The sequence below is a fragment of the Saccoglossus kowalevskii genome, chromosome 2 (assembly GCF_978046115.1).
Source record: "Saccoglossus kowalevskii chromosome 2, keSacKowa6.1, whole genome shotgun sequence".
In the NCBI taxonomy this organism is placed as follows: Eukaryota; Metazoa; Hemichordata; class Enteropneusta; family Harrimaniidae; genus Saccoglossus; species Saccoglossus kowalevskii.
In genome coordinates this window covers 22,867,273-22,890,067 of record NC_140642.1, presented here as the reverse complement: position 1 = coordinate 22,890,067, position 22,795 = coordinate 22,867,273, and the positions used below count along the sequence as shown (strand labels likewise).

The 22,795-nt window shown below is 35.9% G+C and overlaps 1 protein-coding gene across 2 annotated transcripts in view; it reads right to left on the bottom strand.

The window, feature by feature from the left end:
- LOC102806847 (uncharacterized) overlaps positions 1-22,795 on the bottom strand; it is a 38,325-nt gene that overhangs the window by 6,324 nt on the left and 9,206 nt on the right. The window contains exons 1-11 of one of the 2 annotated variants that reach the window (XM_006824416.3): positions 21,673-21,921; positions 20,898-21,054; positions 16,692-16,719; positions 16,157-16,276; positions 13,501-13,715; positions 12,034-12,138; positions 9,735-9,800; positions 8,241-8,333; positions 7,615-7,740; positions 6,591-6,730; positions 516-6,479 (exon numbers count right to left, since the gene is read on the bottom strand). In XM_006824416.3, the coding sequence (XP_006824479.2) occupies positions 516-6,479; positions 6,591-6,730; positions 7,615-7,740; positions 8,241-8,333; positions 9,735-9,800; positions 12,034-12,138; positions 13,501-13,715; positions 16,157-16,276; positions 16,692-16,719; positions 20,898-20,954 (6,914 nt within the window). In that variant the 5' untranslated portion in view covers positions 20,955-21,054; positions 21,673-21,921. Of the gene's footprint in view, positions 1-515; positions 6,480-6,590; positions 6,731-7,614; positions 7,741-8,240; positions 8,334-9,734; positions 9,801-12,033; positions 12,139-13,500; positions 13,716-16,156; positions 16,277-16,691; positions 16,720-20,897; positions 21,055-21,672; positions 21,922-22,795 lie in introns of those variants that run through there. The other variant, XM_085492951.1, reaches the window with a different exon arrangement.

Genomic DNA, 22,795 nt, shown 5'->3' with positions numbered 1-22,795 from the left:
CATTCAGCAAAATAGGGAGGGGATGTGCATTCATGCAATATAACAAATCTAGGTTGGTTGTGTTGAAGTTTATGATAAACAAATTAACACTAGTATTGAATATAAAGGTCAGATCATTCAACTTAAATTAACAGCATGGATAGCTTTAAGACTTTTGTTTTTGTGTTACTAAACATAATACACTTGATACTACACCTGCTTTTGAATTCCTTTAAATTGTTTCTTTAAAGAGTCATTATGAGTAACTTATTTTTTTCTACAATCTAAATAGATGATTAATATCTTATATATACAGTTAATCTAACCTTCTCCTCCCTATGCTATGATCTACTCAGCCTTACATTTACATGGCAAGCCATGTTTAGTTTAAGTATGTTTTTTCCCATAGAACAAGTGTATGCTATTTAGTGAAAAATTGCAATTTTTTTTTATGGTTTTTGCCATGGTTTGTAAGGTAGAATCTTAATATCGACAAATTCTGATCTGAACAAGATGGAGACAATAAAGACACTGACCTAGCTGATATACACCCTTGTCTTGGTGCTTGTCCTGGAGGTGGTCTGGGTCGTGCCAATGAGTTGGGTGCCGCTGAAGACATCTGACTATCTTCATCCCTGGGTGAGGAAGTGTGTTCACTTGGTTGTGATAAATGGGAAAATTGGTCTTCTTGTGATGATTTCAATGATCTAGGTGATGACCTCAATGACACTGACAATGACCTTGGTGAAGACCTGGGTGACCTTGGTGAAGATCTGGGAGACTGTGGTGGTGACAGAGGTGATTCTGGCGCACAGCCTCCAAGAGGGGATACCGCCCTTGGACTGGTTGATAATAAATCTAGTCGATAAGAATCGTCTCTGATCATGGGGGGACTAGAATCTAAATAAGGTGTGTCAAAGTCTACTGCAGTTTCAAGAGTGCCCTCATCCTCAGATGGTCGCCTTCTTCTACTTCTCTTCCTCCGCATGAGAGGTGAGGTTATGGGACTTCCTGCAGACTGAGGAATTTCTAAAGTGTCCATTCCAAAAGTTATGCTCCGAGTACTTGTTGGTGATGGTGATATTACAAGTACTTCCTCTTTTGGTGGTAGTTCAATCTGATCTCCTTCAAGCGTACGCCTTCGCCATCGTTTTCTCTGCCCGGGTCTAGGTGAAACACTGGGACTTCGCTCTATTGGTTCCTGGGAAATCTCTAACTGGGCTGATGATTCAGGCTGTCCTTCATCAGGCTCATTCTGGGGGCTTTTTCGATTACGATTTCTATTTCTATTAACTGACCGAGCCCGTCTGTGTGGAGACATGGGTTCTTTTGGTCTTGAGGGACTTCTCATAGGGCTTGATGGCTGAACAGTTTCTGCTAAATTATCATACACTGGAGGGGAAAGTTCTGATTGGTCATTATTTCCCCTCAATGCCTCTTCTCTTTCAGCCTTGTATATTTCAAGTGCTTGAATTAAATCTTTCTCGTCTTCTGAACTTTTGCGTGACCTCCTTCTCCTTCGTCTTTCCCTTGCTTGTCTAATGGACGCTTGACTTTGCGCCAGATTTTTATTTTCATCTACTACTTGGTCACAAGATACAACAGTTAACAGGTCCCTTTCTGGTTTAGTGGAATGTGCTTTCTCTAGGTCATTGTCCCCGGTAGATGCTTGTCGTTGTCGCCTCCTACTTCTTCTTCTTTCATCTCTCCTACTAAGAGCTTCCAGTCGATGATCATCTAGCTCATGTAACCCTTGATCCTCTATTCCCCCTGCTTGTGCATACACAGCGGATCGGACACTGAAATCATTATCTTCATCGTTGGGATGTGATTGTGGTTCTTTTATCACTACTTCACAAGATGGCTGTGCAGGTTTTTCTCTTCTTCTTTGTTGCACAGGACTGGCAGTGTACACTGCAGATTCTTCTTTCAGTGAATCACTGGTCACTAGTAATGCTTGCTCAGGTTTAGGTGCATCTACCTGTTCACACTGCTCATAATGTTCTCCAATTTCTAAGTATTCAGCCACTTTGAATAATGCACGTCTAGTCGGCATAGAGGATTCCTTGGGAGCTGGAGCTGTGACTGTTTCATCACATTTTATTTCATTTGTGATGGGTTTATCCAATGGTTCGGTTATGCATTCCACTGGTTTTTTGTTGTTATCCTGAGGAAGAGTAACCACAAAATGTACTTCTGAATCTAATGCAGAAGTCACACTCTCCGTCTGATCTGCTTCTTGTAGCCTCAATTCTTTTCTCCTTCGTCGTTCTCTTTTTCTATCACCTCTCTTCCGAACTGCTTTCTCTGGTAGTTCTAGTTTGTTATCTTTATCTTTCTTGTCCTTGTTGCTTTTTTCAGAAGTGGGAATGTGACTAGTTTCAGAACCTTGACTGATATCTTTATTTTGCTTGCCAGTTTTTGAAGCTAATCCACCAAGTAATCCTTTTCTTGAAGTGAAAAATCTTTCAAGAACAATTTCCTCTTTACGACCAGTTTCACTGTCTGACTTACAGTCCCTTGTCTGTACATTTTCTGGAGCACTGATTACATCAATAGCAGAATATTGTTCTATTCTTGCACTTGTAGAAACATCACTAGTCTCACTGGGTAATTTATCATCTTCACCAGTTTGTATTTTTACTTCAGGTTTCCTAAAAAACCTGGCCTTTTCACTAGGACTGGGAGGTTTTGTAAGATCCCCTTTGGCAGCTGGTATGAATGGTATTCCACCTTTCCCAACTTTGAACGTAGGAACACCAGATGGTAAAGGTACTATGTTTTTATCTCTTCTACGTCGTCTCTTACTAACAGAGTCAATTTTATCAATGATTTTAACATTCTTAGAGACTGAATCTTTTAATTGCACTATTGAATTTGATTCTACCGGTGTCTTATTGACTTTTGAAAGTTCTTTTTCTGCAGCAACTGCGACAGAAATCTTATCTGACAATTCCAAAATCTTCTCTTTTGAGGTTTTCTCACAACAAACATCATCCTTTGGCAGTAACCCAGCATTGTGCAGTTGAGGTTCTTGTGAAAAATCATACTGGAAAACTTTTGCTACAGGAGATGGAGGTATAGAGTCATCATGATGAGCATCTAAAACAAAACTTGGTACTTGATTATGAGTGGCACACTGATCCACTTTGCCCATTGATCCCTCATGGGTGTATTCTTTGTGGTCTGCATCTATGGCATCAGTAGCAAACCGGACAGCTTTTTCCTCATGCCCATCAGTTCGGTCATCTGAAAGTACAGTTTTTCTCTCTTTTGACTTTTGTTCTTCATCAACAAGTGCAGGTGAAATATCTGATGGTTGTTTATAAGAAGAATGATCATCATCCATTAATAATGACTTGGACTTTGAAGGGTGAATCATGGGGGCAGTTGTTATAGCGTCATCATCCATCATAACTGTCGCAACAACAGCCAATGTAGATGGCTGCCATTCACTCACAGGGTGCAGGCCATCTTTCTGATATGCTTGAGCAAAGTCACTGCTGCTTTTACTTCTTTCTTCCTCAGGTAAATTGAAAGTTGTTGGCATCTTGGCAGTGAAGTTGACAAATTTTTCTTCTTGTTTCTGCACTGGGTTATCTGCCTCCTCCAAATTTGATGAAGAAGGGTTTGATTCTTTAGCATCTGTCTCTCTGCTACTTGCATCATCTGCCCATGGCCTAGGAACAGCAGGTAGTTTTCTGTTCCCTTTCCTTCTGTTATTTAAACTCCCCTCACTCTCTTCAACAGCAAGTTTCTTCAAATGTTCTTTAAGTTTTGGCACTAAGGGAAGCTGTCTGCCTGATCTATTAGACCTGTCTGACCGGCTCAAACTTTTACTGGAAGCAGAACTCTGACTGAACTGATCAACATCAGACAAACTCTTCTCAGATTGCTTCTTAGTTTGTTGGACCTTCATTTTCCTGGGTGTTTTCTTCTCACTACTGAAATCTTCCAAAGAATCAACACCAAGAGCAAATATTTCCTCCATAGCAGCCCTTGGTGAAACCAATCCAATCTTCCCAACTTGCTCAGAAAGTTGAGAAGTGTCAATCCTCAGTGAATGAACTGAGGGTATATATTCCAAATCACTGTTAGTGGGTTTGTTTTTATTCTGTAGACTTCGCTCCTCTAAATCTGTATCAGCTAGACGTTTACAATTCTTCTCATCTGGGACATCCCAATTGCCTTCTACTGTGTCATAATTGTGTTTGGACTGGTGATCCGATAAAGCATTCCCAGAACCACTTGAATGTTCCTTAGAATCAGTTAAAATGTCTATATTAGGAATCACTAAATGTTTGGTATCATCTATTTGTTCAAAATCTCTTAAAACTAAATCTTCTGGCTTTTCTTTTTCAGTTGTAGATTTTCGAGGCCTATTGCTTGATACCCTGAGTAAAGCACTTGGACTCTCATCAACCTCTGAGTCATCACCAGCTAAAATTTGTTCCATTAAATCTCTATTGGGACTCCTTTTACTAGCTGATAAATGTTTTTGTATCCTCTTAGCAGCTTCTTCTTCAGTTTCTACACACAGTTCGATTGACTGCCCAGGACTTTCAAACTCAGTGTTAAAAGTAAAAATTTGTTCCATCTTTTCTCTGTTTTGAGTTATCTTTGGCAAAAGCCTTTTTTGAAATTTATTCAATTCCTCATCTTCCACTGTGTCCTCATCTCTGATCAGTTTAGTCCTATCAGTGACCTTCTCTTCATGCAATGGATGATCAATGTCTAATGTAGTTTTTTCCTGAACTTCTACTAGCACCGTTTTTTGTTTGTCAGCACCATTTTTGTCCTGAAGTGTTTCTATGGACGTCTCAGCCGGCCCAGAAACATTAGTAGATTTTTGTATGGCAAGATTATCTGCTTCTTTGTCTTCCATTTTAACTTGATCTATCCTCAGAAAAGAAGGTACAGGTTCCTCCTCAGAGGATATTTCAAATTTTCGCCGTATTTCAAGATGTTCCTCTTCATCTTCATTTGATGCATTGTATTCTTCGTCTCTTCTAAAATTTTCAAATGCATCAAAATGCACATGTTCAATGACGTCATCTGAAACTGACCCTGACCCTGCATTCTGTTCAAATTGTTTATTATTGCCACAGGTAAATCTGTCAGCTATTTCACATTTCCCCTCAGGAAATTCTATCCTAGCTTCATTTAAGTCAACACTGTTTTCAGAGACATGCAAAATCTCATCAGGGTAGCCTGTGTATTCGATAACATGTTTCTCAATTTCATCTTCCTGAACACAAACCGGTTGCAGTTCAAGTGCATCCTCAACATTCTCTTCTTGATTGTATTTTGCTTCAAAGTTCTCCACATTCTCATAATGAGTCCCTCTCTCAGGTTTCCAGATCTGAACATGTTCGAGACATGGCGGTTTCCAAATCTGAACTTCCTCTATACCCTGATATTCAATTCTTTCTATTGCACAAATATTCGCCTGTGCCTCCTCCTCCTCCTCATGCCAAGGTGTAGGAGAGTCTTTTGGTAAATGAGACACTTCAGTTTTAATTGTCAGATGTTCTGGTGGTATTACATCCACCTGATCATTGGCAGATGCCGATAATTGTTTATCACTCTCATGCGGCGCACTGTCTAACGTTGGCTTTGGTTCATCCACATCAGCTTCATATTCCTCATATGCTAATTTATAATCCGAAGGCACCGATGGCTGACGTGCATAAATATGCTCATAGCCATTTTCAATGGGCTCAATAAATTGTAATGCTGTATCATATTGTTCATTGCAACTTTCTTTTTCAGTTAGTACTGTGGTAGGGCCAAGTATTGGCGGCCTATCGTCAAGAATGCCATTTTCATTTGATACATGTTCTTTCGCAGTGGCAGAGTTAAGGGCAGATGGGAGAGGTGGCTTTCCAGCTGGTAATGGTGGTCGTCCAGCGACACCATTTTGCACATTATTGGGTACTGCTTCCAAAGCCTCTTCACCGTCCAAAGTTCCTCCTACAGCTCCTAAAACTTGTACATTATCATCATCTTGAACTGATTGGTCTTTTTCACTCATCATGTGTCCTAAATGATCCCTGAATGTCATAAAACTCATTTCACCTTCCAATATAGCATGGCTGTCATGAATTCTCATTCTTTTAGGCTTCCGTTTCCTGGCACCTTTCCGACGTTTCGGTTTCTCACCTGGCAGTTTAGGTTTCCTAACAATTGGTGGTACTTCCAAGACTCTATTCTCCACATCCTCACACTCTTCTTCCTGTTGCATCTCTTCTTCTTCGTATTCATCTTCTTCATCCTCGTCATCCTCCTTTTCCACAATCTCAACTTCCTCCAGTTCAATCTCTCTCTGTAGATCAACCTCTTCCACTCTCTGTCGTTCAATGACTTCCTCAACCTGTATGTACTCATTCTCAGGTTTTTGCTTGTTTACTTCAATGTGAACCTGTTTCACCTGCTCATGGTAACTGAAGTTTTCATCGAGTACCGCATCAGTGTTGGCAGGTTGTAAGTCAGCTACGGGACTAATAAGAAACAGAAAGAGAGGAAAAATTATTAAAATAAGAGGATAAAGTAAAAATATACACTGGAAGACAATTTAATGAAAGAATTTTCCCTAAAAACTGTTCACTTACCCTTGTATTTTAGGGGGTGTAGTCAAGGTGCCAGTGGTTGTAGTTAATGATCCTTCACCAATGCCTTTTTCCCAGTCATAAGGATCGGCTTCTTTGATACCTTTACGATTCATGCAGTGTTCCAATAAGTTTTTGAGATACTGTAAAAGAAAGATAAAGATGTCACACCAATATTCCATACAGCATGGAATACCAATATAAAGTGGGAAAACACTATTACATACACAGAACAATTGATGCTTATTCTGCACTTTGACTGATTCCCAAATTATCACCAGACACAATAAAACAAGCCCAGAAACACAACAAATTTTAGGTAAGTGAAAACTCAACAGGCAAGATTACAAATAGGAGGATAGGAGGCAAATTAAACACCCTGTGTTTGAAATAATGTACATTGAACAAAGAATATTTTCATTTTCATTTATATACATTTATACAGCATCTTGCTTAACAGCTAAAGTTAGTCCTTAGTGTAACTAACATATTTTTGAAATATTTTAATATTTGCATGAAAGAAAAATCAAAAGAGACTATTTTAAAATATGATCACCATTATGGTCAATCAACATGAGTGCATATTGAATGCCTTGGCAAAGTAATAGTAACATAATACTATTATCATTGAATTAAAAACAGGTGGGCTCCATGATGCAATGGAGAGTAAGGACATTAAATTTGTTATGGTAATTTATAATGTCATTATGATAGGCAGATAGTTACGCAGCCCTGACAGGTAGTTCAAAAACATTTAACATGGTTTCTTTGGTACAATGCACTACAAGTCAGCACTTGCAATTTGGACAGAAAAAAAAATTCAGGAGAGACAGCAGTGACATTCAATGTGACTTCTGAAGGCCCAAAACAAAAATGTAGTGGCCTCTTTAATGTTTTCACACTTGTGTTAATTTTCTTTTAATGTCAATGACACACCAGGGAATGAGTATAACTAGGGGACATATTGGCTTAGAGGGCACACTGATACTTTATGCTGACTTGAGACGAAAAGAAAAAAATGACTTACTTTGTAATCTGGTTTATCTTCATACTTTAATCCCTGGATGTGTTCAAGAAAAGGTTTAAATTCAGATGGAAGCTGCTTCAAAAATTTTCTGTTGTCATGCGTTTCCTTCAAAGTGCCAACATGTTCCTGCAAACAACAGAGAAAGTGTTTTAGTAATGAGGGCAAAATAGTACAGGTATAATCATAGTGTTGACAAATATAAAGGTGTTTGATATGGTTCTAATGTGATGTATACAATGTGTGTGCAAATACATTGTTTTACATGTAATTTAACAATTGCATTATTTGAAGGCTATGGATAATTTTCGCTGAAACAATAAATTTGATAAAACTTGCTGGAAAAAAACAGGCTTTGCCTGCAATTTGTTTCTGTTAACGTATGCATTGTGATCAAAACATGTTATTAATGTTTGGAAACTGTAAACATTTGCAAATTACATTTTTAATAGGACAGAAAAGTGGGAACTTTGGTAGCTGAAAACTGGATTAGCAACATCTATGGCAAAAATAATTGTCTGCATTGATTCCAGAACTATGAATTACCGATAACCTCACCATTGGTGCATACCCAGGTATTTGTCGCAACAATGGAATATGAGCTAGTACATTTAAGAAGAACTTCTCACCTTATCTTTGATCTTCCTCCAGGGTAACTGTCCTGCTACAAACTCAACTAACATGTAAAAGAGAGACCACAGATCGTCATGCCGACCCATCTCCTGCAAAGAAGATAATGGGATAAAATATAACTGTATAACATCTCAAACTGTGCACATGTAAATTAAACACACGATCAGCGTGCTGAAGACATAATCCATTAAGGAAGCAACCATTAATATCCTCTGTACATCACATTATTTCAACTATGGAATTTAAATTAATATTAAGCATCTCATTTTAGCTGATTTCGCTGTATTGTAACCAGATATAGCTGATTTCGCTGTATTGTCACAAGATATATAGCTGATTCAGCATAAAGTATATTCTCACAATAAGTTATTTGATACCCTTCACAGGCGTTTAATAATTTAAACTAAATTGTCAAAAATATCACATAGCTATTTACAGTACATATATGAACATATTTTATGAGCTACAGTAATTTCACCTTTAACATACTACAGTACTGGAAATTATTTGTCCACTTTTATTTTCAGGTGATTTGTGGAAAAACAATTAGAAAACGATCAGAATATTCTACTGATATTTTTGTTTTCTAATTGCATCTGTTTCTGATACTTGTATGGTATATAGACATGTAAATGACTTGCAGAGATCGTTCTTGAAAATTAAACTGTGCAAAATATCTACTTTTGACTCTTGCACAAAAGTTTCCAGTTCTACAGTATTCAATTGGTGATTGGTAAACTACAGCAAAAAGCATATTCAACGATTTCCCATTTGAGCAAAAATAAATAATCAGTCAAAAAAATAAGCCTGTTTTTTAAACCGATGGTAGAATGTGTTTTGTGTCTAGTCCAGTATTTTAAACAGGTCGTAAACATGTTTTTTGTCTAATCCAGTCGTTTAAACAGGTGGTAGAATGTTTTTTTTACTAATAAGGCAGAAAACAAAACAGTCCTTGATACATTGAATATCTCACATCAATAGAACTAAAATATTGAATTATCTTAATGGAGACCATGACCTCACTTTTATTCTCTCAGTAAATTATTACAGCATCAAATACAACTAAGATGTAAACATGTTTACCAAGTCATAACTCAGTTCCTACTGTTACACTACCTAAATGCTGGCATTTCAAATCAACAGCATGCAATAATATTATGAACTTTTACTGTTATTACCGCAGTGCGAGAAGCAAGAATATTGAATATTATGACAGTGGTATTTTTATGAGCTAACATTTCTGAAGTCAAAAGGTCATTTTTTTTTTGCATTATCTAAAAGCTCATTATTACTAAATGAATTTGATACACTGGTTCATATCTATTACAGATATCTGATTTTATTATAACAGAAGGACATCTTTGAGGATGACAGGTCACCAAGAGGTCAAGCAAAGAGTCAGGTGCCAAGAGAAATTATTGATATCAATTAAAACTGATGGAATGCGTGAACAGCACACGTCCATATCTACAATACCGAAAAATACTTACCCGATTACGATGTGCGTTGACCGACGCATAGCGAACAGTGCCTCGGAACCCAGCTGCTGCCCGTGGCTGAAAATATTAAATATAATTTCATAAATAACACATATATGAATAATTTTGATATTTTGTTAAACCATGTTTTAGGAGTTCATCATGTCATTCCAGGTGAATAAAAGTTGTATTTATTCGAAAGTTGTAACATCTGCTGTTAATGATGTCATTTAATTTACATTAACATGAGGGCATCCATCTTTGAAAAATTCAATCAAGTGAGTGAGTGTCCTGACAACAATTTTATTGAAAAATCTCTCGTTCAAATAAAGTGTCTGAGTAACATATGTTTTCCTTGCCAAAAATATAGCCAAAAAATATGAATGAATTCTGTTTTTCACCTGCAAAAATTTGTTCTTTGGATATATTTCTTGTTTTTCAATTTCACAAGCAGTTAAAAATTGGATTAAGCTCCACAAACACAGATTTGTGACGTCACTTGGTGATTAGAGACTTGTATTAACTGACATACATTGTAGGCGTTAGGGAGTAGAAACTTTCAAACTTCTGTTCTTCCTTTTTTGAGGACTCTGATTCATCAAAAGACACATACCAAGCAGAAAGTGCACATTTAACCAAACTAATTCTCAGGTTGAAGCTAACGCAACAACAGTTCCTGGTAACAACTCCGATGCTAGCTCGACTTCTAGTGCAGGCAGCATTCAAAACTCAAATTGTTTTGTTTGATCATGATATGAATGTGCATCACTTTAATCAATGTGTTGATAAACTGTTTGTAAATCCAATAGGCTTGAGTTGATGAATATGAATCATAATTTTTAAATGTATGTTCTGAACTTTGAGTATGAGGTGGCCATTTTGGTAATGTAAGTACCGGTATTATTATTCATGCGTGACATGACCCGAGTACTGCTTTTTATTTTTCAAAGGATTTCAATGTCAATATCATCTTTATTATATTATTGGAAATGTGGTTCAGCCCTGTATGCTGAATATTGTTGATACAACATCAGGTTTTAACATGAGCTTAACTTTTTTCCGTTAACTAAGACAATGAATCCTGAAAAGCATCTGTAATGAAATATGTGCTGGTATATAATACAGTGAAAATTACAGTCTTAGTCCATAAAACAAATCCTAGGATCACTAGAAAAATTGAATAAAGAAATACCACTTGCACAGTGTCAATAGATTTCCATTGTTTTTACTACATGTACATTCTGACCTTGTTGTAACAAACTTTTTGTGGGGAACAAACATTGTATAAGAAAATTCATCACAAAGGTGTTCATTAGGATGAGGTTACACTATAATCCGGAAACTGCCAGAGAGCCAGAAAAAGTCAAAAGCCATGAGTTAAGAGGATGTGGTTCAAATGTAAAGTAATCATCGTTTACCAGCCGGATGCTCATATTCTAGTTTCATAAATATTCTAAAACATCATAAACCAGGGCAAAGCCCATCAAAAAAAATGAAAGCTTGTGTATCACATTTCTTAGGTACTTTAACAGGCGATAAATAAAGCCCTCATGTCAAACAGTAGCATGGATGTTTGACAGACAACTTTTACAGTCAACTGGTCATCTGGGGAAAACTACATCTGGAAAAAACTAACTAACTGACTGAATTATGATTGACACCTACAAAACATGTGTTAGTGTCAGTTGGAACAAATTCAAACATCTTTCCATTCATAAATCTTCTTAAGGTAAATAGATTAGCCCTAAAATTAGCCTGATCGATTTTGATGATTTTTGCCATACATACTTTTACAACTGTTTCCTAACAGTGACTTTCAAAGTCTCAAATTTGAAATAATCGCCAAAATGACCTGCTGGTCACAGACATACAATCTCATCCTCTATCGGTATATAGTGCATATAGTAATGCATAGTTTTTCAGCCTAGCTTGGAGGTTTTGACATTGGTAGTAACACAGTGTATAAAGGGATTATAAAGATGCCTTTCCAATGTGATATAATTTGTAGTAATAACATAACAAATGCATTGATACAAATTCAGAAGCCACACTGATTGCCAGAGTGATAGATACTTCCTTCACATAAATCTGTGACATTTTAAGACAATTTTTTGGCCTCAGTATACAGCACACATACGGCTCATATGCCTTATATTCCCCAAGAATACTACACATATATTTCTTCTACTGGAAGAGCATCTTTACTGAGATTGCATTCAGTGTATACTGGATCATTATTTTAACCACACCTCTGTTATTTAAGATTTAGAATATGTACAATACAGAAACTATGGAATGAATGCATACTTACAGCTCGAACTAGGCCCATTGAATTTGTATATTGTCGCGCCAAACCGAAGTCTAGCATATAAACTTTTCTGTTGGTAGTAGGTAGCCGACCCATGGCAAAGTTGGACTGTAGAAAAAAACATAACAGATGCTCTGAATAAGGGAAGGATGTTAATCAATGGGATTGCACCATTGCATTGTGGGAAAGCACTGTCTCTGTCTTGAGTATACTTTTCACGGCATGACTATTAAAGGGAAGGCTTTCAATCCCCGGAACTGCACCATGGCATTGTGGGACAACACCGTCTCTGTCTTGTGTACACTTTATATATATCACTGTCAGGCCTGTCCATTATTAAAAGGGTAATCTGTCAAACCCTGAAATTGTACTAAAGAATCATGGAACAGCGCAGTTACAGGTAATGTCTTTTTCAAACCTGTTTCAATTACCATTTTTATCCAAGTAAATTTACTATGAGAATTAGGCGTATAACAGGACACACCTTTAAAATACAAATTTCAAAATTGTATATCAATGCAAGGATGGTAGATACAGTAACAGCGCAGTAGGACATTAGTTCATGATCTAAATCCACATTACACAACCACAAAACACAACATAAACTAGAAATAAGACAGGGATGGGAAATATGTAAATGAATTACTGAATGTAATACGTTAGCCGATATATGCCTGTCACTTTGGGACTGGCTGAATGAATGCAGATAAGACATGAAATGTCGAGCAAGATAAGCAGGAAAAGACATCGAATGATGAGTGGATGTAACATGATAACACTACAAATGAGCAATTTATGTGATTGCATCTTTTCTGTGAATGTGACAAAGATGCATTATGTGGGCATTAAATATATAATTAAATGTCATATACACGTGGCTGTTACAAATTGCAAATTGAAGTGGATATTCTATTGCCAGAAAACAGATTCTTAATAAAAAGATGGTTTTGTCTTATTCGCTGAGAAAGACTTTTTGGGTGTTTTGTATGGAATATATTTTCACTGATTTTTGACAAGTTAAATGTTAAATATAGGAAAAAAAGGTATATTCGCTGGATTTTATTTTCACTGAATCATCCCTTCAGCAAAAATAAAGTATTTTACAGTACACCAAATCAAATTTGAATTCTAATTAAACCATTCTGAACTAGAATCAAATCGATGCAACTGTTTATATATATGGTACATATAAAACAAATGTACGACATGTGTACAGACACTATTAAATGAAATATCAGTTGATCAACCCAGTAAAAACAATCACACGAACAGCATGCATACTGAGCATCCTTCACAATGAGAAAGTATCATGCACAACTTATTTGTTAGAACTTTACTTTGAAAAACACATGAAAGCACATGTGATCTGTGTTGCTAGGACGCATAATAATTCATAGTCACCGCACACAGGGATTCTAATTAATTAAAGGCAGCAAATGAAGTGCCAGAGATCTGTCAGTAAATACATACCGGTTTGATATCTCTGTGGAGGAAGCCAACATCATGTATGTTTTCAATGCCTTGTAATAACTGCAAACCCAGACGTAGTGTAGTACTAATTGAAAAAGTTCCTTTAGCCTGACTTCTTCTGAGCTCAGCGAGGTTTTGAGCCTGTAGCGACATAACCACATAGTTGAACTGATCATTACGTCCACAGCCAATAAACCTGCAAACGTGATCTTTTCCTGTGAAAACATAAAACACAGTCATGCTTTATGGCCATATGTAGTTTTTAAAGATTTAAAACTGATCTTAAGAACAAGAGAAGTAACTTGGTCTGAAAAGCAGCATGCCTTCTATCAGATCAAACACCACACATCTCTTGAGTATTCTACATCACACTATTACAACCTTCACACGAAATTGAACATTTCAGGAAGTTTTAGCAGTATTCAAATTTTTATGAAAAGTATTTTAACAAGTCATAAAAGAATAGTTTAGTTTAGCTTTAAAGCGAGAAGGTCGTCACCTGTGCTCGCACGAGAATTGAGTCCCAAGCGATGATAACACACGCTTAAAATGCAAAGGCTTATGGGTAGACGCTTGTTTGTAAACAATGACACGCTATGGCCATCTGACGCATGCGCAGGTGACGACTCCCCCGCTTTAAAGTTGCATTTCTACTTAATCCCAGATTTGTTTCTCTGGTGAAATTTAATAGTTTACAATATCCCTGCAGTCCAGTGATAGATTATTTGTAGGAAATCATTAGAAATGGAAATATAGTGCACTGTGAACTCCATCATCATCATCTAGTAATACACTCAACTGCATGCAATCACTAGGAGGGCGAATGGCATGGTTACTTGGCAACCGTCCTCATCTGTATGGGTTCATACATTTCCATCACTAGCAGACATATGGTCACATTTTTTTTAATAAATGACTTTAAAAAAAATGTGTTTATCTATCTTTACTTTGAAACTACCAGTAGTATCTATCTGACTGCACCTCATCCATGCTGTGTGTGAGTTAGTTTAAAAATGGGTTATTTGACACCCGGTTCTAACATCAGCATAATTGACTTCCATACTTTCTGTCTGGTAAAAAATTTAAAAAAACAACAACCTCACATAAAAACAATATGAGCTGTTTTGAGCTTGGGATACAGCAAAAATTAGAATTTCATCGGGTAATAAATACATGCGTTACAAATTTTAAAGATTCAGTGTGGTAACACTATCTCAAAACATGCCATTTGACATTTGCTATTTTGAGTGAGCAACAAGCTGTGTACATATAATACCAGTAAAAACACAGCTATAATGGGAAACTGGCAGAGAATGTACAGTATTAACATGACAGACACAGAACGATTATCTCTGCTAAAGAAACAGGACGCAGTGTTGAGAAACAAATTGTAAATGCCAAATATACAGCAAAATATAGGAAAAGTATCTATCATCTTAATCTCCAGTGTTTGACCCTTGACCTTTTGTAGAGAAATGAAAACATTTGGTCATGTGATAGAAACCCAATGACATCACCCAATCATACATTTCCTTATAAGACAGAAGAAGATAAGTTTCTGAGTCAATGTACTGCTTTGAAAAAAAAATACTGTAACAATACCATCAAAATATAGTGTCAACTGCTTTGTTTTCATGAGTGGAATAACAACGAATTTTGTACAGTGAGCACTTTAAATGGGTCCTTAGAGACAGTGAATTTGGTGAAATTGCATCTTTGCAAACACCTATCACTAAACCCATAACAACTTAACAATTTAAAGTATTTAATGTAAAGTAAATGTTTTGTATGTGCACAAATGACATTTTAATCTTATGAGAAGAGATTGAAAGCTGCATCTCAAACTCTGAAATTATAAATATATTTCTACCACTTCACACTATTAACTGTTTTTATTTTTCATCTTTCATAGACTTTGCAAAATAAATGAAAGTAGGACAGTCATGTACATGAAAGAATGAAATGAAATCAGGTCAGAAAGCTAGTTGCAGACAGACAAAACCTGCACCTAATTAAATTCACAGAATGAATACCACTAGTACATAATTTGTTGAATATCCTTTGAACAACTATGGTCAATATTAGATTCCAGACATTTTGATTACAGGAAGTGACTTTTAGGTCATTTAGTACATGCATCTAAAAGGAAAACAACATCTGGAATGGAAATGTGGCTTTAGCAAGCAACCTTTAGACAGACTGCTCATGAATCAGTGGTACCTGTCATGATAATACTCCTCCTTATGACTTATAACACCAATTGTAAGTTACCATAGCAATAAGACCCTTATTATCAGTAAATGTAAATGCAGAACTATGGTTGCTAAGGCAACAACCATCACGATGGTGATGAGTATTGTTGGTTTCAACTAAAATTAGGTTTAATCACAATGCCACTAAAAGCCCATGAGCATCAATTATGTTCAATGTTTTTACCATATTGAGTAATATTTTTACAAATGAAAAAAAAATTACACAAAGGAAAATCATAATTTCCTGAAGAAACAAAAATTTCACTTCTGTTGAATCCAGTCTTTGTGAACACCATTTAATTATCACAAATAGTGAACATATATCCGTTTACAGTTTTTGGTTAAAAAATAAGGATGGGATGGGGTTATGTGGCAGTGGTGGTGGGGGTACCTCAGATTCTCACCTTGTAGTTTTTTGAGAACAGCCACTTCCATTTTGAGCACCTGTTTTGGCTGAAGTGCTGATTCACATTTGACAGCAACATGATCACCGGTTTGAAGATCTAAAGCCTCATAGATTTCACCTGGAAGTAGTAAAGAGGCAGAAGTTATATGCAATACAATCTTAGAATCTATGCATTCCACTCTTATAACGTCTTGGTACATGTAATAAAAAAAAAAAACCTAAATACCCACAACTTATACTTGCTAATGAGCAGTATAAAATTCTCAAGAAGTAGTTAGAAACCTTTGCTCCACACTTTTGCATCCTGGGTAAGTGCACAACATACAATAAATTGGAGATGTGATTATTTATGTGTCAGAAGATTTTTGTCCATTGTATATTTAATAATTAATAAACGATGAAAATATATCTTGCTTTTCAAGTACTAAATAATATTTAACTCATGTCACTGTATCATTTTCAATTTTCCCTAATTGTTGGCCTTATGATATCGCTCCCTTCATCTGAACACATGAATAAAATACAATACTCACCAAAGCCTCCACCACCAATTTTCGCTACCTAAAAAAAATCAAAATTGAAGTTTGAGTACTAATACATATACAATTCACAGTTATAAGAGATTGTCATATACCAGTACATGTAATGCATACTGTATTTCAAGCCCAAAACAGCAGGCTGCAGACACCTTATAAAACATTCACTTTCATAACAAACATTCTTGAGAGTAAACTGCCATGTCTAGGCATGTTTTTTTTAGGTCAGTTAGCAGTTGTGTTTTGACTGAGACAATATTATCATTAAATTTCTTCAAAGACAATTCCATGGAATTCATTCTCAGGGCATAAAACAAGTTTTAATTTGTATTTGACATAGAAGGGTGGCATAGACTAAGTTTTGTCAATCTATACTACACATTTTAATTCGCACTATAAATTACAATTTATTTTGACACACAAAATACAGGGTAAACATTTATTTTAACAGATTACGCAGTCAGTGTCAGCTAAAACAAATTACAATAATGTATTATAACTCATTTTTTGGTGACCACTACCACCAGTCAGCCATGATTTGCAAAATCAGTCAAAATAACCTGCCAGAGCCTGGAAAGACAAGGTCAGTGAAGGTTAAGCCTCATTTTGAGCATGCCTCATTAATCAAACGCACATATATGTACAAGAGCATCAAGCATTATACAACCAACTATTTATGACATAACAAAATTGGAAGTTAATTAAATGGAAATAACTCAATAGCTTTCTTAAAATTTGATGACATAACAGACATATCTTCCCCCAATTACCTTCCCCTTCAACACAGTGAGTGAAGGACAACAGTAACAATGTTTGACATGAGCAAAAGACCTCTGCCTGTGTTCTCAGGTCACATTATTACATTTGCAGATGATTAACTTTTAATAGTCTACCTTAGATAACCTACATAATCATGGTGGATGACTAAACCATGCACTGATCACCTAGCAGCGCCAGTTGCATAAATACGTATAATACAACCATACTTTATACATAAAATATTATTTTATTTGGGGTTTTAATAACCCGTTTATCCCCTGACCCATGACAACACATTACATTTACACCCTAGAACTTCTGTTCAGACTAAACTACGGAGACATGCTGAAACAACCCAAGCTATGATAAATAAACACTTAACTGACACAAAACACCTGTTTAATCAACTGCTTTTTTATTTGATTATTTTTTACATTCCACACAGAAGTCACTGTCACCAGACTGAAGGAAAGATTTTATTGACTAAAATTTTCCCATAAACTTGCTAGAACATGCACATATTGAAGTGAATGGATGCCTTCCCATGATGTACAGCAGTGGTAAATTAAAACAGATGGACATGGTATTTGTGAGATTTAAATCAGTCTCAACAGCTAGACTTTGCACTAATTAAAACTATTATAATCATACAGCATGTTGCAAACTAATCAGGTGGGGAGAGAGGAGGGGGCGGTCATCATAGCTATGGAAGCAGATGTGTTTGTGCATTAATTATAGAAACATACACAGAATACACTACTACTTATGTCATGTGAAACAGATGTATTTTTTTCTAATGATTAGATTGATTTTAATGATTAATGATTAGACTAATGATTAGATATTCTTATTTTTGTATTTTTATTATGGTTTCATTAAGATACATAAATTGGGGTCAACCAACTATTTTTCAATTTTCAATCCAGTCCACAGTGTACTGGAAATTGGGACAATTTGCATGAAAATATCTTTGTTTCTATAGTGAAAACATTTCTTGAAATTTGGCTCATAACAGGGATTAAAAAGGTTGTGTATTGTTATTGCAGTCTTCTCAACGTGAAATTAGTATGCGAGGCAGAATTGCAGTTCCATCAGTTTATAGAGTATGAGACAAATATCCATCCATGTGAGACTTGATACCGAAGTATTCTGTTCCCCTTATAGTAGAGATAGTGTACTCAAATGCTTGTTGTTCGAATTGTCTGTTGTAAAATAACTTAGTAACAAATGTTTAAAATCACATCATTTCATTTAATTTTCTAAATTTATAAATAGTCACATGTATTTCCTCACATTTTTGAGAGACAATTTGATTAGTGAGAGTAAAAAAACTGGAAAAAACAAAATAAATTGGTAAGAGTCCTGATATTAGGCCAAAAAAAAACAACTTATGTTGCCCTCAAGTCGGAAAATTGAAAAATTTGGGCAGTCGGTCAGAATTTTTTTTTATTCAAACTTGTGAAAACTAAGGGTATCGTAAATAGCCGAGGTATATGGGAATCAATCAAACGCATGTTAGATATTAAACACAAAAATCAAAGTGTTTCTTTCAGTCTTTTGTATTTAAATACAGATCAACCCGAGGTTCAAAGTCGCCACTTATCCCCTCGGGACCTTGGGGATCAAACAGCGATCCAGGATCGTTAATTTTTAGAGGAAACACTTTTTTACTGCTTAAAATAGTGAGTTTTTAATATTATTAAACAAGCAGCCTGTCGGCTGAGATAGCTCCGCTGTTAGCAATGCACATGGCAATTAAAGAACAGAAGATATCATTAGAAAATGAACAAATCTGAGAGAGGTCCACATGTAGTACCTATATGTATAATATATCAAAGCAATTGGACTTGCGGTTTTCAACAAGAAGTCGAAAATATCACTTTTTACCAAAAATTACAAAAATATTCACCAAAATTAGAGAATTGAAGATATCATTACAAAATGAACAAATCTCAGAGAGGTCGACATGTAGTACCTATATATGTAATATCAAAGCAATTGGACTTGCGGTTTTCAACAAGAAGTCGAAAATATCACTTTTTACCAAAAATGACAAAAATATTCACCAAAATTAGAGAATTAAAGATATCATTACAAAATGAACAAATCTGAGAGAGGTCCACATGTAGTACCTATATATGTAATATCAAAGCAATTGCACTTGCGGTTTTCAACAAGAAGTCGAAAATATCACTTTTTACTAAAAATGACAAAAATATTCACCAAAATTAGAAAATTGAAGATATCATCATGAAATGAACAAATCTGAGAGAGGTCTACCCAAGGTACATATACACCAAGTATCAAAGCATTCAGGCTTGTAGTTTTCAAGAAGAAGTCGAAAAAGTAAAACATTGACACGGACGACGACGACGGACAATCACTCATATGATAAGCTCCGCTCGACAAAGTCGACAGCGGAGCTAAAAAACAAACAAACCGCCACCTGATATTTCATATTTTTCGCTTGGGGCAACAAAACTATTTTTTTTGGTCTATTACGAAGTGTGATAATATACATTCTCATTCATATTCAAAAGCATTTTTTCCCATAATACATTGCACATACATTCAGTAACATGCTTGAATTTGGCTCACCCTTTTTTAAATTAATCTGTTGCTCAGCTTGAAAAGTACCCTATTGCATAAAATTAATCTGCGAAGATCATCAGGAGTAGATATAAAGCGTGGAAGCATACAAAATTTAAGTTGGAAGTCATTTTCAGACCTACAGGTAATTTATCTGTATATGCATCATCAAATAAGGTCAAATAAGGTCACAGAGTGCTGCAGTTCAAATAACAGGGGTCAATGGGGATATCATGACCATTGTATATATATAATTAACTTTCCAACAAAATTATCCACACATTTCAGTGCAACAAAGCAAATATTAGTGCTTCCAATTAGAATCTGTAGTTCTTAGGTTAGGGCAAAAAACATAGACATGTATCTGGTCTGTGTGCGTTAGTTTAAAATGGGCTTTACCCATGTTTTTTTGGAGATATTTTATTTCTGTGCATTGCCTTTTGAAAATGACCCACATGTCTTGACGTGTTCTAGAGCAGGTGATTGCTGATCAGTAGTAACATTTAATAACATTTGATAAAATCCAAGCAACTCTCTCAAAATGATTATTTAATATTCATTTTTGTAATTTTTAAGTGTTATTACAGTATACTGAGTACTATACATAATTTATATGAATTGAGCTTGATACATTTACGCATAGAAAAAAAAAATATATACAAATTATTTTAATATGCAAGTAAAAGTGTACATAATGCAGGTTTGGGGGAGGGGTAGTAGTTTCAAGTTCCTAGCTGAATAGATATGACTATTTTATACCAAGCTTATTTTGATTCTCAATGAACGTGACCAATACATAAACAGATTCTAGACACCAGGGCATGGGGGAATTGAGGGCACATAAAACATACTTACCACTTTCCATCTGTCTTTAACCAATGCACTGGCCTGTAGTAGATCAGTGTCAGTCATCTTCTACTACCTACTCGTCACTTGGACGTAGTTGTGTTCTTGCGTCTTCGTCTGCTGCTGTTGTTGTTGTTCGTGCAACCATGGAGAGCTCATGCTCATCCTGCATTGCAGAAAGAAAAACACGTCATTAAATAAAACATTATATCAATCATAAAAGTTATACTTGAGCTGTAACTTTCATCAGCGATTTCATTATCAGTCTTCTCACAGCGCTCGCCACAGGTGACCAATACACAAAGCAAAACGTGGTAGTAAAAATGATGAAGGACGTACGACACTAGAAGTATGGCGAATAAGACCATGACCCAGGACTGGATCGGCACAAGGGAAAATCACTACACACTGTTTCCATTACCAGTAACTGATAGCCTATATAGCCGATCAGAATGCTGACCTATTAAGTACAACTATTCAATAAATACCATTTGGCTGTCCTCATATTATCTAGCAAATCAGCACGAAACTTCAGACAAGTGACCATCAGTAAGATCACTGCCAAAGCCCAGTAATCGCAAAGAGAAACAACTTGTTAGGGATGTTGATGATATCTAAAAACAACACAATGAATAAGGCCAAGGTCATATCAACACTGAAGTTGAAGTATTGCAATTAATACACTACTACTGTAGTCTACATGTACGTATCTCACAGGGAAGAAGCATACACAATGTGTTAATTAGAGATAAACACACATTATATAAATAAGTCATGCCAGTACCGAATAATTCACTGCTGCGGCATGATGAGAACAGTAATATTATAAACCAGCTGCTTTCCCGCACTGAAATATCCCATATTGGATATATGTCCATTAGCGGCCAACAATTAATAAGAACAGTCGAGGTAAAGAGATGCTTCCAAATCCTGAAAGTGGTCTGATGATGATGATCCATCCAGCGACATACTATGATGAGATCACATGGTCATGATGTACATTGCAGTCGTGACTTGATAACACTGTTGACTCACATCCTACCAAACACTCCCTAATGCATTCATGCGACTGCATGACCACCAATCAGATTATTTTTTTTGTAACATCACAAACTTATCATTTTTCGTCAGACATCCTCTATGATACCAGATCAAAGTAATTTGAGGAAGCTGAAAAAACATGCAAGGATATTCAAGAGATCGGCTTTCATTGTTAGGTGATCGTATTGTTTTATGAAACATGCTCCTCTTCTCTTGACGCTCACATTTTAGTATTAGTGACAGAACAGAAAGACAATACTGGGAAGAGTAATACAATAGAGATAGGGCCCTCAGTCTGCCGAGGTGTGATTACAGTTTCTAAAATTATCAAGGCTCACTATTCAAATCTCGGAAAGCTTAATGCTCAATAGCAGAGACTTGGTTTCTTTAGTTGCTATGTTATCATGCAAGTAACAGAATCAATCTTGCAAACCAAACAAAGAGAGAGTTTCACTACATGTTTTGTATATTTAGGGTTACCAAGTATATGCAGTTTTATGCTGAGATTTTAGTGTATCAGCTTCAGGTTTGTTGATTATGTCAGGTACACTGAATGAAGCAGGACACACTAATAATATGTAATATTTTGGTATCCATGCATGGACTACAAATGTACAAGTCACTCTAGAGAGTATTCTTCACGGGTGGTTTTAGGGGGTAGAGTCTCAGCTCTCAAATTTATTCGGCCCCTCTTCATTTAGTAGCATCCCCTATTTATCCTATGTGTCCTTCTTTGTTTCTGATCGAAAGTTGTTTCAAACGATCACTAGAAGATGTCAACATTATTGAGAGACCCCTTGTACATGTATAATTACCAGGCAATAAACAAAGACCAAGTGTCAGACAGTAGCACCAATGTTTAACAG